The sequence below is a fragment of the Corvus moneduloides genome, chromosome 10, assembly GCF_009650955.1.
Source record: "Corvus moneduloides isolate bCorMon1 chromosome 10, bCorMon1.pri, whole genome shotgun sequence".
NCBI lineage: Eukaryota > Metazoa > Chordata > Aves > Passeriformes > Corvidae > Corvus > Corvus moneduloides.
Window position 1 is genome coordinate 19,294,943 of NC_045485.1, and position 15,296 is coordinate 19,310,238.

At 59.2% G+C, this 15,296-nt stretch overlaps 1 protein-coding gene across 4 annotated transcripts in view; it reads right to left on the reverse strand.

Annotated features, from left to right (window-relative positions):
- Positions 1 to 9,212: 9,212 nt before the first annotated feature.
- The window catches only part of EPHB3 (EPH receptor B3), a 30,808-nt gene continuing 24,724 nt past the window's right edge, over positions 9,213 to 15,296 (reverse strand). For 3 of the 4 annotated variants that reach the window (XM_032119500.1, XM_032119502.1, XM_032119503.1), the window contains exons 4-16: positions 15,107 to 15,262; positions 14,621 to 14,956; positions 13,727 to 13,851; positions 13,401 to 13,569; positions 13,203 to 13,308; positions 12,737 to 12,834; positions 12,448 to 12,570; positions 12,102 to 12,349; positions 11,643 to 11,858; positions 11,402 to 11,551; positions 11,114 to 11,307; positions 10,793 to 10,948; positions 9,213 to 10,488 (exon numbers count right to left, since the gene is read on the reverse strand). In XM_032119500.1, coding sequence (XP_031975391.1) covers positions 10,380 to 10,488; positions 10,793 to 10,948; positions 11,114 to 11,307; positions 11,402 to 11,551; positions 11,643 to 11,858; positions 12,102 to 12,349; positions 12,448 to 12,570; positions 12,737 to 12,834; positions 13,203 to 13,308; positions 13,401 to 13,569; positions 13,727 to 13,851; positions 14,621 to 14,956; positions 15,107 to 15,262 — 2,186 coding nt within the window. In that variant the 3' untranslated portion in view covers positions 9,213 to 10,379. The remainder of the gene's footprint in view (positions 10,489 to 10,792; positions 10,949 to 11,113; positions 11,308 to 11,401; positions 11,552 to 11,642; positions 11,859 to 12,101; positions 12,350 to 12,447; positions 12,571 to 12,736; positions 12,835 to 13,202; positions 13,309 to 13,400; positions 13,570 to 13,726; positions 13,852 to 14,620; positions 14,957 to 15,106; positions 15,263 to 15,296) is intronic. The other variant, XM_032119501.1, reaches the window with a different exon arrangement.

Below are 15,296 nucleotides of genomic sequence, written 5' to 3' on the forward strand. Positions count from 1 at the left end.
GCACCCAGCTACATGTGTACCTGTACCCATATATGCACCCAGCACATGTCCCCATGGGTGGGAGCTTATTCCCCAAGGACCACCCCCCAGGAGACCTCTCCCTGGGGGCACGCCCCAGTCTCGCCTGCCTTTGTAGCCCCAAGGGACCTGCACTCACCCTGGGGACTCTCTCAGTCCCCAAGGGAGCTGCCCTGGAGAGGGCTTCTGCTCCCCAGGGAGGTAAGCCCAGGGCAGACACGGTCCTGGGGCTCACCTCAGCAAACACTGAGGGCTGCAGGGCTGCTCCCACAGACCTTGCAGATCAGTAACCCCAAACACTGGGCAAAGGGTCCCCACTCCAGGACCAAGCATGGGGCACAGCAGGACGCAGAGGGAATGGAGGGGTGCTGAGCATGTGGGAAACACAGGGTTGGATGTCGCCAAGGCAAACTGTCCTCCTCTCTCATGGGTCCTAGCTGCTGCTTGGGCAGGAACTGGAGCCTCCCAGTTTGAATCCACAGGTGTTTTAGTGGGCTGAGACTACCCCTGGGTGTGTGGGAGGTTCCCACCACCCCTAGTGGTTCCCCAACAGCCCAACTCCCCTCCTGGCTGACCTTATACCCCATGGCTTCCTCCAGCCTGGATTATGCCCAGCTGGCCAACCCGTGGCAAACAAGGACTGGTTTACACTCTTGCTCTTGTTTGCCAGGAGCTCCCGAGTGCCAGTGTTTGGTCACTTCCCATGTCACCTCCCTCTGGGGTTTGGGATGGTGGGACATGAGGATGGACGGGGGGTCAGAGGGGTGGCTGGATGCTGGCGCAGGGTTATCATGCTGGGGTGGTGTGGGATGATAACCAGAGCTCCCTCCTGTCAGCACTCTGCGGTGTGAAAGTAAGATGGGGACAGGGACAGTCCCCAAACCCCTGTCCCCCACTTTGGGGACACCTTGGGATGGCGGGTGCCTGCTCCCCACTGCCTTCTTGTCTGGCTTTGTTTCCACTGGGCTGTGTTCCCACCCGCCCAATATTCATGTGGGCCCCTTCCCTCCCCGGGGGGCTGCTAATCCCCCCGAAACGGGCCAGGGATTGTTGACCGAGCTGCCATATCCCTTGAACAAGCAAGCCTGGGCCCCGCAGCTGCCGCCGGATTAGGAGTCACCCTTTCGCTGCCACAGCCCCCGCGCCAAAGCCCCTGCCCCCCCAGTATGCTCAGCCCCCCATCCATGAGGGGGGCAGCCAACGGGACGCCAAGGAGGTGGCTATTTGGGGCACTCCTGCAGTCAAAACTGACAGGTTTAGTGTGGCTCTGCCAGCAGCTGAAATGCCTGATCTGCTGGGTCTGGCTTGCATTGGCAGTGCCTGGGGAGGGGGTGCCAGGAGCGTGCCAGCCTGCAGGAAGGAGCCCTGGGAGGGTGTCAGTAGCGTGACACTGGCACTGGCATCAGTGGCTGCCCGGTTGGAGCTGCCACTAGCCATGGCAAGGGCACAGCTCTGCACGGCAATGGCACAGGGCGAGGAGCAGCTCTCACGCTCCAGAATTGTGGGTCATTGGAATTACGTTAATTAGCGTGTGCTAATGGTATCTAATTAACACCCGGCTGTTCTGATGCAGAGCTTGCTAAGCCAGGCACCTGACCCCTGCCCTGCTGCCTCAGTTTACCCACCTGCAGCAGGGTGAGCCTGGCACCTGGTGCTCCGTGAAGCCAAGGGACATGAAACCAACAGGGAAATGTTGCAGGGAGAGGGGACCAGCTGCTGGCTTGTTATCGGAGCCAGCCCTGCCAAGTGCCCCATCCGGGGCAGCCTCTGGCTATCTCACTATCTCAAGAGCTCGCTCTGGGTCAGGGTGGACATGTCCACACGCCAAGAGGGTGTTGCTGGATGCCCAAGTCAGGGTGGCTGGGGGTACCCAGGGATGTCTCAGGGGGTGAATAAATAGAGGTGGGAAGAGCAGAGTACCATGGTTCTGTCTGCTCCTGCTGCAGAGAGGAAGAGCGGGAGCTGCCCTTCGTAGGGGGAGTTGGGCACCCACGGGTGCTATTCATACCTGGAGAGATTAAAAAACACCTTTTGACTCCACTGACAAGCCCCCAGAGCCCTGCAGCAGGGCTTTCATCCTGGTTAAGTGCACAGAGCGGATAAAGGGTCCTCAAGAGTCCCTAGAGCTGTGCTGAGATGCTTGCTGTCCTCAGTGTGCATTTCTGGTGGCATGCACCTGTCCCTCCCTCACAGGGACCCCCTGAGCCCTGCAGCAGCCTCAGCAGTGGTGCTTCTATCATGGGCTGCAAAGAGGAAAAGCCCTTTACTCATGCCGTGCCCATCCCAGCTGCTCCTAGAGAGCCTCTGCCTCCAGGTGACGTGTGACACCAGTCGTGTGACACCTCCTCCCAAACAGCGGGTGTAATGGGTGCCATCCCCCAGCAGGTGGGCTTGACCCCCCAAGTGCTGCGGAGATATCTGGAGGCTATAGTTCCACGGGACACAGAGGGTTCCCCAACATCAGCATTTAGGGGCATTTTGGGGCCAACCCCATCTGGGTGAGGGGTTGGTGCAGGGGAAAGGGTACTTCAGAAATTGCAAACCCTGGCGCAAGCTGTCCTGCCTTCAATGCAAGCAGTGAGTGTGAAGTTAAGAGATAAAGAGGGAATTAGGAGATAAAGTCTGCGTAATCCCAGTTGCTCTATGCAATTAAAATGAGCTTCACCCCGCTGTAATTGGATGGAAGCTGCCTGCCAGCGTCAGCGCGACTGGGAGTGTTGGGCGAGCAGGCGCGGAGGATTCACCGCACCGAGCACGGAGACTTATCTCCCTGCCAGAAAAACCGAGAGGGCAGCGGCACAGAGAGCGGGAGTTAATGAGATGAAAATGGAAAACCTGGCACAAAGGATTAGCTCCCGGCCGGCTCTGCTGCTGAAATCCCAAAGTTCCCGGGAAAGGCTTTCCTTGCATCATGGATGCATCCTGCCTGGGCCTGCTTTGCAGAGGAGGCATGTGCTTGGAGCAGGAAAATTTGGCTCCTCTTCACCACTTTGATCCCTCAGCTGGAACTGGGCTGTCCCAGCCTCCAGCTCCTCCTGTTCCATTGCTTCTGTGCCCCGGTGCCCAGTCTCCCCCCGGAGGGTCCCTCCACAAGACGATCCCTAACAGCATTTACAGCTGCTGGTATTAAGCAGAAATAAAAAACCCCCAAGTGCAGATTAAAAGGACACTGATGGAATGCCAGGAGAAGAATTACAGCCCTAATAAACTGCTGCCTTCTGCTGGGGGTGGGTGACAAGGGGGTTTACGAGGCCATTTAAACTTCACTGTCAGAAAGGTGTATTAAAGCTATAAAGGTCTCGTTGCCTCTCCTGTCCCCTGGATGCCGGAGCATGGCTGTGGTCATAAATCCACCTGCTCACAGCCCGGGGCGAGGGGCCCAAAGCCCCTTGTCCCTGGGAAAAGCCAGGAAGAGCAGTGAGGCCTCCTTGGCCGGGGTCTTGGAAGGTGACGTCAGCCCTGGCGCGAGATAAATGCCGACTGCGAGCCGGCAGGGACAGGATTATCTCGGCGCAGAGGCCGGGACATGCCTCGTCCATCACCCACTGCCCACCTGCTGGGAGCGTGAGAATGGGAACCCACACCCCTGGTGCCAGTGCACCCTGTCCCCTGCCTGCCACCTGGGCCCAAGGGGCAGCAGGACAATGGCTGGGACCACAGCACGGCTGCCATTGCCGTGTCAGGGTTGGCTCCTGCCTCATACCGGCCCCCAGATGTGCTGTGCCACGGCTCCGTCACCTGGGTCCTTGACCCCATGAGCCCCAGAGCCGAGGGTGTCATGGGACAGGGCCGGGCCGGGCCCTCCCCATCCCTGTGCGTGGCTCTGCCCCATCCCTGCAGTCCTGCGGGTTTGTTTGCACAGGTCTGATGACGCTGGCTCACACACCTCGGCACTCCTGCTCCAGTGCTCCCTGCCCAGGCTTGGCTCATCCTCCTGCTCCGCTCCCTGCATGCTGGGCTGTGCACATAAACATCCACCATCTCCATGGGGCTTTTTGCCTCCCTCCTCTCTGTCAGTGCCTCCTGTGGGGTCCTTCTGTGCCGTTGTGGGATGTGGGTGGGGTTAGGCACAGGGACAGGAACAGGGATAGGGAGAAGAATGGGGTTGGGGCTGGAAGGTGCTTTCCAGCAGAAGTCACCTGGCACAGCCTGACTCACTGCCCTGGGGATGGGTCATGGTTTCAGCTTCATCCTCCCGGGGCGCAGTCCTGGTTCCCTGCCTGGGTGATGATGGGGACAGCGGAATGGGGGGAAACTACACCAGGGAGGTGGCAGAAGCTGAGCCACCCTGTAAGGTGGTGGCATGAGACACTCTTCTTTCCAGGCACCAGTGTGGGGCTGCTGGGGTGGCAGGGATGTGCTGGGGGTCAGTGGGGCTGGCTGGGGAGCACCAAAAGCAGCAGGACTCAATGCAGGGAGTAAAGCGTGGGTGACGGTGGCCTCTCCCCCCAGTATGCTCTGCTAGGAGCCACTCGCTCCCTCCGCTGCCCCAGTTTGGAGGCCCTCGGTCCCTGCTTCTTCCCACGCAGGCTCATTAGCGAGTTCAGAGCAAGAAAACCCGTTAATGGCACGAAATGACTTCAGGCTGTGACATGGGGAGTGGGGATCCAAGCCCAAACCCTCACACACAGCGGGGGCCGCTGCTTTTCCTCTTCCCTTTGAACTTCCCCAGCTGCCCCGAGCTGTGGTTCTCCCGAGCACGGACCAGGGCAGCTGGGACGGTGGGGCACAGCAGGGTGTGGCAGCCGAACTCCCCACCCGCTGCTGCACTGACCCCCTCCCCCGGCTCAGCCCATCCACCCCGGCTTCAGAGCAGCGCCCGGGTTCAGGCCATCACTCCGGAGTGTTTGGCTCTTGCAATAGGATGGGTCATCGGAGTTTCGGTTTTGCCAGGCTCCCGGTCATGCCATCCTCGGGGGAAGGCACGGGGAGGGGGTGCTGCTAGGGCCTGGCAAGCACCGTGCCGGTGGGCGAAGCCAGCGTGCGGGAGGTGGCCCGGGGCCCCCCGTGACTCAGCCTGCCGTGGCGGAGGCAGAGGTGGGGTAGCGATACCGGAGCTAAAAAAAAACCTGGCCGAGCGCCGGGGAGAGGAAATTTCTCATTAGCCAGAAATGTGTGGCTGAACCAGTCTGACACCCGGGGCGGCCCCCGGCCCCGACGGCGATACCGGTCCCGGCTCCACGGGAGATCAAAGCGGGAGAGGGGCAGCAAGGGGGCTCAGCTGCAGCTGGGCTGTGGCTGTTGGGGGAGTGGGACAGGGCGAAGGGGTCTGCTCATCTGAAGATGCCAGATTTAGGTCGCAGGAAGGGCTGGGGTGGGCAGTGGCATGGGTGATGCTGCCATGTGGGGTGCAGGCATCAGTATCCGTGATACTCCAGGACTGGGCAGGGGTGTTGGCCAGCAAAACCAGGGCAAGGCAAGGTAGCAGGGACGGGGGCATCTCTACCTCTTGCTTCCAGCCATGCAGCAGTCCTTTGCTCCCCTCATTCCCAAAGGAGCCAACATTTCCAGCCAGGGCAGCACGTGGTGGGAGCAATGCAGCCCCTGGCACCAGCCCCAGCCCTTACCAGCATGGCCACCATTGCTTTCCATCTGATTTCTCCCTAACAGCCAACCTTTCCCAGACCGCACTGGGTCAAGGCACTGCCCCAGTCTTGTTTAATAACCCAAAGCTGCTTTTTGCCTCCTGATCCTGTGTTGGGTCAGATTCTGCTCCCCAAACACGGCAGACAGGCGGTGGGTGATTGATGGGGGTGCATTTGCTCGCTGGCTGCACTACCAAAGACGATGTCAGCTCCCAGGCATCTGCAAGAGAGACGCCTCCTGCTCCCCAAGGCAGCCCCCTGGCCCTCAGGTCCCCTTTTCCAGAACATGCCAGGATGGCTGGCAGCTTCTGGGGGTCGTGTCCCCCCATGTCCCCCTTGTGGGGACACTTAGCCCTGATGAGGGGATGAGGCTGCAGCCCCAGCAGCAGTGGGCAGGAGGAACAGGCTGCGGCGGCAGCAGACGAGGATGGGATGCTGCACCATGTGCGAGTCCTCTGCTAGCAACCAAAGGAGACTGGAAGGAAGGAATGGAAAGAAAATGATTAAAACAATTCCTTTTTTTAAAAAATAATAATAATAAAAAAGCCCTGGGAAAAAGCCGCGTAGGGTCCTGGCACGTGAACAGAGTCTGTAAGTGGTCTTAAAAATTACCAATAAATAATCTTAACGGGAAACAGAAGGAGCAGAACTGGGGTGTTCGTGGGTGTTTCGTGGCTTCTTGTGAGCATGGGAAAATGTGCTGGGTCCTGTCCCTTGTGCTGTGGGGACAGCCCCTTCCCGGGCCATGGTGTGTCCTTGGCTCCAGCCATGAGGCAATGACCCGCCTGGCCGGCGTCCGGCCCATCCTTGGCTGAGTGGGTTCAGGATGTGGCCCCCAGCACGGCTGTGCTCGGCCATTTCCTCGGGCACAGGGTGGCAGTGGGGACAAGGCATGGTGGAGGTTGTGCAGACTTGTGCCCTCACTGCCCCGTGCCTCGTGCTGGCCTGCCGGGTCACAGACGTGCTGTGCCAAGCTGTGCCAGGCCATGCCGAACCGTGATCCCTTCCAGCTGCGCCGGCCCCAGGCGGCTGACAGGGCTGCGGGATCCTCTCCCTGCCAAGTTGTTGAGGTGTCAGCCAAGAGTTAGCAGGGAAAACGCCAAGCAGCCGGCGAGCCGGCCAACCCATCCTCCTCAGCCTTCCTCCTCCTTCTCCGCTGCAGAGAGCCTCCCAGCCTCCCGCTGGAGCCCTGAGCCCCCGGGCCACCCCAGCAGGGTTCCCCCTTAGCACCCAGTGTGCTCTAACCCCAGCTGTGCCCCTGGGACCCCCCACCACCGCTCCCAGGGTGTTCCCCCCATCCCGGCCCCTCCACCTGGGGCGCATGTCCCCCTCCTCTGGGTCTGTCTGGAAAGGGACGATCCCCCCTCCCCGAACTTTCCAGCTCTCTGCAGAGCGGGAACAATCGTAGCCTTTGTCTTCCCTTAATCTCCTGGTTAGGAATTAAAAGGGGGGAAAAAACCCAGCAGCACAAAAGGCTCTTTTGCACGGGCTGGGAGGGGGGAAGCGCAGGACGAAGGCAGAGCACAGGCAGGGGTGCAGGCAGGGCTTGCCTTCCCCCACCCAGCCTGGCCACCCCACGCTGCTCCCATCCCCATGGCCCCAGGATGTTCCTGCAGTGGCACCCGAGGGCTGGCAGCCCTGGGAACATCATCTGGTCCCCTCAGCTCCACAAAACGTCCTCATCCCTGGCTGTGCCAGGAGGAGGCAGGGAGCATCTTTTGGGGGGAAATTGGACTGGGCTTGCACCCAGTGGGGTCAAGTGCCTCCTGCTCACTGCCATGGACCCACTTTTACACACACAGTGCCCAAACACACCCTCACCTGCCCAGCACAGGGCTCCCTGCCACCCAGAGCCCCCCAAGAACCACGCAGGCACCACAGACCTCCATAAAATTCCTTAAATAATTTAATTGAAAAAAAGTCTTTCCGTTAAAAAATATTTTTACAAACGCACGCTCGCATTGATTTCCCTGGCTGCTGTTTTTCGCTGTTGCTTTTCTTTGACCATGGAACACAGGTTTCCCCCAGATCTGTATGGAAAGGGAGGAGGCAGGTACAGGATGTGAACAGCTGCTGGGTGCACCCCTGGGTGCACCCCTGAGGCTGGGGTGAGACCCGGGGCTGGCTGCAGGGATGCTGTGTCCTGCCCCATGGGAGCAGGGTGTGCATAGAGAAGGGTGGGAGACAGGGTTTGTTGTTTAAAATGAGAGGAACTCCTCCTCAAAGCAAAGCCAGGCCAGGATGGAGGGCTGAGATAGGGATGTTTGAGATGCACCAGGGCTGGTGGATGCAGCAGGGGCTGGGGGGCAAGGGAGGCAGTGACAGCCCCTGTGCCCCATTGTGCTTCTGCATGGGGGGGCTGGGGGGGTTAGCAAGCCCCAAATAGGCTCTGACATCTCTTTAGCCACTTGCTCTTAAAAGCCTCCCAATGCCAGGTTTCTCCTGATCTGGGAGAGGGGTGAGCTCTGCCCAGCGCTGCTGTTTGGGGTCCCACCACAGCAGGGCTGGAGAGCAGCCAGGGTAGGGAGCAAGCCAGGATGGGAAACCCCAGGAAAATGGGGCTGTGGTGTCCCTGTCAGTTAACATCCCAGATACATCTTGCAGAGGAGACAGTGGGATGTGGGGAGACCATTCCCTGCTGCAGGACCTGCTGCCACCTGCCCTCCTGGACTTGTTTACCCTGTGGGGGAGGACGGGGTTAATGAGAAACCCAAGAGCAGGCCTGTTCCAAGGAAAGGGGAAAAACAGCACCTGCCCTGTCAGCCTGGGAGGGAGGGGATCGGGGCCAAGCACTGAGGAGCATAGGGGTGCACCCCATCATTCTGGGGAGACTCCACTTGCTCCTCTGGACTGTCAGCAAAGCACCCCAAAAGGCGGTTAGCAAGGTGTATTGCAGCTGAGGGGCACCTGAGAAACCCAGGATGAGCAACTGGAGTTCCACTTGGCTACTGTGGGCAAATCTTCCCTAGACTGAAGGCACGGGCCCCCTGGATCTGCTGTCCCAGGGGTTACCTTGCCACCTGCAGCTGGTCTGTTCACCCTGGTGCACTCCCCCCTGCTCAAGAGCCATTTTGTAGAGGAGTGAGGTCAGTAATTCAGGGGTGCCAGGGGCTGCTGCAACCCTCCTGCTGGGGGCCAGACTGCCCAGAGGGAGCAGGGGACAAGCAGCGCCCTACGGAGAAGCCCTGTAGCTGTGGGGACCCTCTGGCACTGGGATTGGCAGCGAGCATGGCTGTTCCCTGTGTGGCTTTCATACTCCCTGTTTGGTTCCCACAGCTCCAGATTGACTTGAGGAGGGTATGGGGGAAAAAAATGCTTAGTACATTAGATAGAGTTTCCTGACTGGCTCTGACCTGGGACTCAGAACCTCCACCCTAAGTGCCGCATGGGGATTGCGCTGGGTCTCCCAGCACCACAGGGTTGGTAAAGCATCACTGCCTGGTCCCTGTGGGACAACCTGAAAACGTGACAGCAAGAGAAGGGGGGAGCAGAAAGGGGCACACAGCCAGTTTGGGGTCGGCCAGGAGGAGAAGAAGGATGACCCTGGTGGGCAGCGAAGCTGCAGGCAGCCGGGCCCATCCAATGAGAGCGCGATCGAGCAAAGGAAACTCGAGTAAAATTCTTATTGCCTTTATTCTGCCCATTACCTCCCACAGTCCTGCGGCCAGCACACACCCACGCACGCATGCACACACTCACGCACACTCAGGCACGCTGGGAGTCTCTCCCTCGGCTCGGAGGAACCGGGCTGCAGTGAATCCTCAGGGAAAGGTGAGTGAGTCTTTTGGCAGCAATCACAGCGTGTGTCAGGAGCGGGCAGCCGCGCCGGCGGCACCTGCTCCTTCTGCATAAAAGAGGAGGCTGGGGGAGCCGTGGCCCCCGGCGCAGCCCCCGCCCCAGCCCCGCTCTCCGGCCCCTCGGGGGGAGCGCGGCTGCCATCGGTCCGGGGGCGGAGGGTCCCTGTGCAAACGTGCTGATGGCCTCGCTCTGCAGTCCAGAGCCGGCCAGGAGAACCAAGAGGGTAAGAGATGAGGAGCCAGGCACCTGGTCCCCCTCCCTCCCCTTTCTGCTCCCTCTTATCTTTTTTTTAATATATCTCTTTTTTTTTTCCTTTTTTCTTTTTTTTTTTTTGCCTAACTCCCTGCATAGTAAATTGGGTTCGGGTTTTGGCGTGCAAAGCCAAGAAAGGGAGCGAAGCCTTCCCTTCGGACACGTTCCAGTGCAGACCCTTGGGCGGAGGGCTTGCCAGGGCTGGAGAAGAGGAGTGATTGTCTGGGGCTGGTGGCCCCAGCCCTGTCGCCAGCTCGGCCTCCTCCGGCTGCTTCCACGTGGGGAACAAGAGTTAGGGAAGGCTTCGGACGTGTCTGACGGACTCAGCAGACGGGTCAACAGTCTGTGGCCTCGGGGAGGTGAGGGAAGTGAGGACTGGGGAGAAAACAGGGTGAAAAGAAATCCAAGAAGCAGAACAACTCTTCAAACCGATGAGCACCAAGACAGGGTGAGAAGTGGGATGTGCCATCTCTGTCCCATAATCCATCTTCAATATGAAGATGTGTTGCTGCCTCGCCGTTCCAGGACACGGGACAAAAAGCTGGGCTCCCTCTCAGCATGAGTGCCCTCGATCCAGGGAAGGGCGTCCCGTCCCATCCCGTCCCAGGCGACCGTCCGAGGCAGAGGAGCGCCATGTGGAGGGGAAAACAGGAAGCTGGGCTGCACCGCAAACTGAACCTGGTTGGCAGGTTCCCTTGGTCCGTTCCAATGCAGAGTCCCCTGCGGTCAAACCTGCACTGGGAGCGTCTGGTTCATCTGCAGCCTCATGTCCTGAATGCTGCTCAGGATCTTCTTCTGGTGCCCTGCTAGCGTCACCCCTATCCTAAGCAGGTCCCTGCAAGGAAAAGGTGAAGACTTAGCCCTCAGCAACATAAACAAGTGGCCCTGCCCCACTGGGGCAAGGAACCTATCCATCATTACAGCCCTCTGCCAAGCTCCAGTGCTCCCTCTAACACCAAAGGGGACTGGATGCTGAATCCTAAACCTGAACTCCCTTGGGACTGGATGCTGAATCTCAGTCCTTAATTCAGACCACCATGCACCCAGGTGGGAGGAGGTGGCTGTCAGACAGGCAAGGGACAGTGTACAGCAGCCCCAGTCTCAGTCTGCTCCCTCCTCCCCTCCAAGCAGGGACTTACTCCGCAGTCATCTGTGCCACCAGGTCAAAGGAGGCAAACCCAGCATTGACAAAGTTCTCCTTGTACCGTCCCATTTTGATGGCATCCAGCCAGTCTCCCACGGTGGTGAAGGTGGTGTAATCTGGGACAGTGCGGTCCAGGAGAGGCTGGGAGATGCTAAAGGGCAAGAGAGCCACAGGTCACAGGGAGCAGGGAATGGAGAGGTGTAACTGGAAGCAGAGGAGATTTCTTATCCCTGCCCTCCCACAGCTCTATTCCCAACCACTCCAGTGTTCCCTGGAATTGGGGTAAATCCTGGCTGGAAACAAGGATGTCACTGACCCAGACTGGACGCTAGCGATGACCTTCAGGCTGGCAGCATTGCGGATGAGCTTGTCCAGCGTGTTGACGATCTGTGCAAATTTGGGCCTTAGGTTGCGGTCCCGCACCCAGCAGTCCAGCATCAGCTGGTGCAGTGCAGTGGGGCAGTCCATGGGGGGTGGCAGGCGGTAATCCTGCTCCACAGCATTGATCACCTGCAGAGAGATATGCAGAGGCAGGTTGTGAGCCATCTGGGCTCCCACAGGCAGCCTACAGCTCCCAGTTCCCTACTTCCCAGAGAGCACTTACATCCTGGTTGGACATGTCCCAGTAAGGTCGCTCCCCGTAGGACATCACTTCCCACATGACGATGCCGTAGCTCCACACGTCGCTGGCTGAAGTGAATTTGCGGTAGGCAATGGCCTCAGGAGCCGTCCATCTGATTGGGATCTTGCCCCCCTGCAAGGATACACAGCTCCATGATTTAGTGCATACTTGAGGTGTCTCCCCCCACCCCCAAATTGGTGGATCCCTCCTGAGTGTCCCATACCAGGGAGCTGGTGTAGGTGGGGTCAGCCGGGTCGTCCTCCAGAAAGCGAGAGAGCCCAAAGTCAGACACTTTGCAGACCAAGTTGCTGTTGACCAGGATGTTGCGGGCAGCCAGATCCCGATGCACATAGTTCATCTCCGAAAGGTACTTCATGCCAGCGGCAATGCCTCGCATCATTCCCACCAGCTGGATGACTGTGAACTGCCCATCATTCAACTACCAGAGGAGAGACCAGAGGGGTTTGCAACACCCTGAACAGATTGAGGAAGGATCCCAACGTGCTACCATCACCTTCCTCCTCCCTAGAGCCACCCCTCTTCTTCCACTCATTATGTCTGTGAAGAGCTTAACCCTGGGGACACCAGCATGACCATGTAGAGGGATGGGGAAGGGCTCAGAGCTGCTGCCTCCCCATGCACTGCAGCCCCCAACCCAGGGCAGGAGGAGATGGATGCTCACCCGGAGGAAGGAGTCAAGCGCACAGTTCTCCATGAATTCTGTGATGATCATGACTGGGCGGCTCTTGGTCACCACACCCTCCAGGTGGATGATGTTGGGGTGGTCGAACTGGCCCATGATGCTGGCTTCGCTCAGGAAGTCCCGCCGCTGCCGCTCTGTGTAGCCCACCTTCAGTGTCTTGATGGCCACGAAGATCTCGCGGCGGCCAGGCAGCTTCAGGCGCCCACGGCACACCTCACCAAACTCCCCTGTGGTGGGAAGGAGAGAGGGGAGCAGCATGGTGAGCCACAGGACAGGGTGAGAGGCAGCAGTCTCAGCACCTGCTGTGCCCAGCCCCAGGACTTGCCTGCTCCAATGACCTCCTCTATTTTCACACACGAGATGTCAATCTCCTTGGCGAATTCCCGGACAGCTTCGTTGGGGTCCTCGTAAGTGAAGGGGTCAATGTACACCTTCATCCCAGGGGTAACTGCAAGGGCAGAAGTCATCAGCAGTAGGGACACACCATGGGTGACAGATGCCAAGCCACTTGGCTGGCTGTCAGCCCACCCCGTGTTAGCAAAGGCTGCCCCTTTGCACAGGGTAGGAGTTTGGAGAGGACAAGCAGAGTCCATTTGCTGGGCTCTCACACTCACCATATTGCTGCAGCTTCTCTGTGTACTCGGGGTCGGTGTTGTTGCGTTGCTTCCTGCCCAAAGGAGACGAGAGGAGGTGTTCAGTAACCATCCCTTTCCTGATGGGGCAAAGACATTCACTGCCAACTTCCAAATCCCAGCACGGCCAGCCTATGCCAGAGAGCCTTCCCTCTGGCAGCCTGTGTGCAGAGCCATCCCTCCACCCGAGGTGCGATGGGAGGAGATGGCCTGGTTGTGCTGAGCGCATGGCAGGAGCCTGGGCAGAGCCCAGCTCGTCCTGGGGAAGCAGAGGCACAATCCTCCCACAGGACCCCTGCTCTGGGACCCATGTGTGGCCAGTCCAGTCCTTCACTCTGTGACTGGAGCTGCAGAGCTCTGCCCACTCTGGGGAGGGGGAAAGCTCTGTGGCAGACGTGAGCAACCCCCAAACCCAGCTTTGAAACCCTCTTCCCTGAGAAGCCAGTACCTGAAGCAGACGATAGCAATCACCACCACCACGATGACAAACACCAGCCCTGCAGTGGCTGAACCCACGATCAGAGGCAGCTCCTGGAAAGTCTTGCTGGTGGAACCTGATGGAGGGACAAGCAGGAATCAGTCAGGTTGGGAACGGGGCACGCATGGGAGGGCTGGGCGATGGAGGCGGCCCGGTGCCGGTACCTACCGCCCTCCGCAGTTGTCTGAAACTCCGTGGGGAGGCTGTAGCGGCCGTACCCCGCCACGGTGCGTGCCCGGACCTGCACCATGTACCGAGCATTGGCCTTCAGCCCGTCCAGCCGCACTGAGTTCTTCTGGCTGGTGACTGTGTTGGCAATGCCATCGCTCTGGCCTTGCTGTAGGGGAGACATGTGGGTGTCACCTCTGTGAAGCCACCCTCCGTTTGCTGGCTCCCACATCCCCCAGGCATCTCGTCTGCAGGGATCCCCTTTGCCATGGTGCTGAAGGCCAACTACAAGGGCTGGAGGAGGGAAAAGGCTGCTCCTGTTTTACCTTCTCAGAGTACTTGATCTCATAGTCCAGAATGATGCCGTTGGGTCTCTCTGGGGGAGTCCATGACAGCGTCATGCTGTTCCCGGTGCTGCTGTGCAGGTGCATCGTCGGCACGGCAGATGGGGCTAGGAAGGAGGGCAGGAGAGGAATGAGCCACCTGTGCCACGTTTCCCCCTCCACCATCCTACATAGTGTAGGGGATTCTCTGCCTGGGACCTGCTTGGATAATCTTGGTGGAAAGGCATGGAAAAGCTTTGAGACTGGCCTCCCCCAAGTCTCCATAAGGAGGTGTGATCTCAACACCAAGAGCAGCCTCAGAAATAGCACCCCATGCCTAGCTGCAAACTGGTCTGGGGAAGGGCCCTGCCAGCCCAAACTGGGGCTCTGTCTCCTCCTCCACTCGCCAGGAGCTCTGTGCTCCACCCCAGCAGCAAGACCCGTGAAATCAGATCAGAGTGCAGTGGCTGGAGATTACCAGCACGCTGGAGCGGGGCCAGAGCGGGAGGAAGGAGGGAACAGCAGAGCATTTGACTGCCTGTGAAGGCTTGGGCTGGTGCTGAGCCTTCCCAGGCACACAGGAGAGAAATCTCATTTCCTTCCTCCTCCCTTTGCAGCAGGCACACCATCTCTGGGGTAGGTCTAAGAGATCCAGAGCTCTCTGGAGCATTTGCCAGCCCTACTCTTCTCCACTTGCAAGCATTCTGATCTCATCTCCTCTAGGAACATGCTTTAAACAGAGAGGACAGTTTACCCAGGGGATTAGATGCAGGTCCAGAGAGCCGGTTAGGCGGCACCACAAAGGACTGCAGCCTCCCAGGCTGTCAGAAGGAAATCTCTGCTCCACTCTGCTCTGAGGACGAGACACAGCCCCTGCTCCCTGGTGGCTCCACTGACCTGCCTGGTTGGTGGTGATGTTGACAGAGGCGAAATGGGGAGGGTAGGGACTCTTGTTGGAGATGCCATTCACGGCCTGGATCTCGAAGGTGTACTGGGTGTGGGCCATCAGGTTGCTGATGTAGATGCGTCGCTCGGTGAGGCCGAGCTGGCGCGGCACGAACTCCACGTTGTCGTCGCAGCGGGTGCACAGGCGCCGCTCCACGCTGCACTTCTTGCAGATGACGTTGTAGAGCAGGTCATCCCGCCCGCCCGTGTCCTGTGGCTCGCTCCACTCCAGCACCAGCGATGTCTCGTTCACGTTGGAGATAACATTGCGAGGGGCTGAGGGGACACCTGCAGGGAAATGCGAGGGGCAGCGATGGGGTGTCTTCATGTCCAGCTCACCGCTGGCATGGGCACAGCACACACCCCCCTCCCAGACACACATCCCCATCACTTCCACAGCTTCCCTTGCCTCCCCTCCTTGCCCCGAGGAGGACTCACTGGTGCAGGCGCTGTCTGCGGGGTCCGTGTCTGCCCGGAAAAAGCCATTTCGACAAGTGCAGACCATTGCTGCTCCAGAGGTAGTCCGGCTATTGGGAGGGCAGGGGGAGCAGGGACCTTCCCCCTGCTTAGACTTGAAGGTTCCCGGGCCGCACGCTAGAGGAAAGAAAATCAGACCTGAGTTATAAAG